The sequence below is a fragment of the Branchiostoma belcheri genome, unplaced genomic scaffold, assembly GCF_001625305.1.
Source record: "Branchiostoma belcheri isolate BF01 breed outbred unplaced genomic scaffold, Haploidv18h27 scaffold2, whole genome shotgun sequence".
Lineage (NCBI taxonomy): Eukaryota > Metazoa > Chordata > Leptocardii > Amphioxiformes > Branchiostomatidae > Branchiostoma > Branchiostoma belcheri.
Window position 1 is genome coordinate 9,844,765 of NW_017803490.1, and position 1,943 is coordinate 9,846,707.

Sequence of the window (1,943 nt, forward strand, 5' to 3'; positions counted from 1 at the left end):
TCTAAATCAACTGCAAAATGCTTGATGAAAGACATATTTTGGCCCCAACGGTTGAAGAAAGTTCTTTTCTTCCTAGTAATGTTTACTGCAGGAAAACATTGTTTTTGCTCTGTTTCTTCCTCTTCTTCTTCTCCAAATAGTGACCTCTGACCTGACCAATGACATGATTTGTTGACATTCGCCTTTTCTGCTGGAGACTAATGTGGCATATGGGAGGCACTGGGGCAGTTCATGAACAAATGGATGGTTTATATCAGTGGCTTATTTAAAACACAATACTAGAAAGGTAACATTTGCAAAAACTCCCTACTCACCCATAGTTGACCCAGCCAGAGACAAGAGGACCTGCAGATATGAGTAGTCTCCCCACGATGCCCTGAAACACAAATAGTCACAGGTTATACAAGAGGTGAAGGAAGCCCTGGAGCACAGAAAAGAACAAGAAACAGTCACGCCATCAAATATCAGAGTTATCAACCAAGAATTGAGGTATTCAAACGCGGCGCGGCGGCAGCTATCTATATCACACCGATTGACTTGTTACACCTAACCCTTGAACATCTAACTCTAGACATTGTTTAAAGCTATCTAATGACAATGCCCCTACTGTACTTGGTGACAGCGAGTTCCACTCTGCAATAGTTCTAGGAAAGAATGGATTCTTGAACACCTCAATCCTTGGTTGATAACTCTGGTACTTGAAGGCATGGCTATTTCTTGTTCTCTTCTGGGCTGGTATTAGGTACTTAGTAGTTGGGACGTCCACCAGTTTATTAGTCATTTTGTACATCATGCATAGTGTAGACTAGTCTAGTCCAATCCTTTTTAGATAAATGTGAAGAAATAAAACCAAAATGAAGCTGTCTTCATCCCAGACTGCAGTCTTCCGCCGGAGACGTGGGGGAAGCTGAGTAGACAGCCGGGATTTGTGGGTAATATTGCGGTGAGACGGGGTAATCCCTGCTATTGATACGGGGCTCAGAGGGAGCAGTCGGGAATACTAACAGCCAAACTGTACCGACTCTTCCTACTACTGCTAACAATGGCAGGAATACTAACAGCCAAACTGTACCGACTCTTCCTACTACTACTAACAATGGCAGGAATACTAACAGCCAAACTGTACCGACTCTTCCTACTACTACTAACAATGGCAGGAATACTAACAGCCAAAATGTACTGACTCTTCCTACTACTACTAACAATGGCAGGAATACTAACAGCCAAACTGTACCGACTCTTTTTATAACTACATGGACCAGCCATGAATACTAACATCCAAACTATCACTACTACTACCATGGCAGGCAGGGGTAGGAATACTTTTTTCAGAGAGAATGGTTTAGGCTTTTGGATCTGAAAAAGTCCCCCTGAATTTCCTGTAAATTATATAGTGTGCCTGGCAGTGAACATAAGCAAAATAAAGTTACCAGCAAGTTGGCAGTGAACACAAGCAAAATAAAGTTGACTGCAAGTTGAAGTTCATACAATACTTCCTGAAAAACAGGTTGGGACTGTTCATCCTCACTTTGGGCAGTTGGAATTTATTTTTGGGACAGTGCTGGGACAATAGGAAGAAAAGTTGATTTCGAGGCCTGGAACTGTGTCAGTTTTGTAATTTTTCAGTGCTCTGCAGTATTGCAGATGAGTGAAATTTTGGGGCTGTACCAGAGATAGCTTCTCATTAACAGCCAGGCTTTCAGCACCAAGGACAGCTGCTTAACCAGCCATTCAGGCCCTGATAACCTCCCATTAAATACTCAGGGTTTCCGGGCATGTGTAGCCTCCGTAGCAGGCTTATACTTATAGAACTGGGGGTTTGGTGGTCTTCGGCTGTTTTCTGATTTGCCCAGTTCTAAAAACGGGGGTAATTCAACCAGGCCGGCTATGTTGTCTATATGCAATCAGAAAATAGCACATAAAAGCTCCCAAAGACCCTGAAG

The 1,943-nt window shown here is 42.9% G+C and overlaps 1 protein-coding gene across 1 annotated transcript in view; it reads right to left on the reverse strand.

Moving 5' to 3' along the window:
- Positions 1 to 1,943, reverse strand: part of LOC109468538 — a 29,707-nt gene that overhangs the window by 19,953 nt on the left and 7,811 nt on the right. The window contains exon 6 of the mRNA XM_019766781.1: positions 315 to 376. Coding sequence (XP_019622340.1) covers positions 315 to 376 — 62 coding nt within the window. The remainder of the gene's footprint in view (positions 1 to 314; positions 377 to 1,943) is intronic.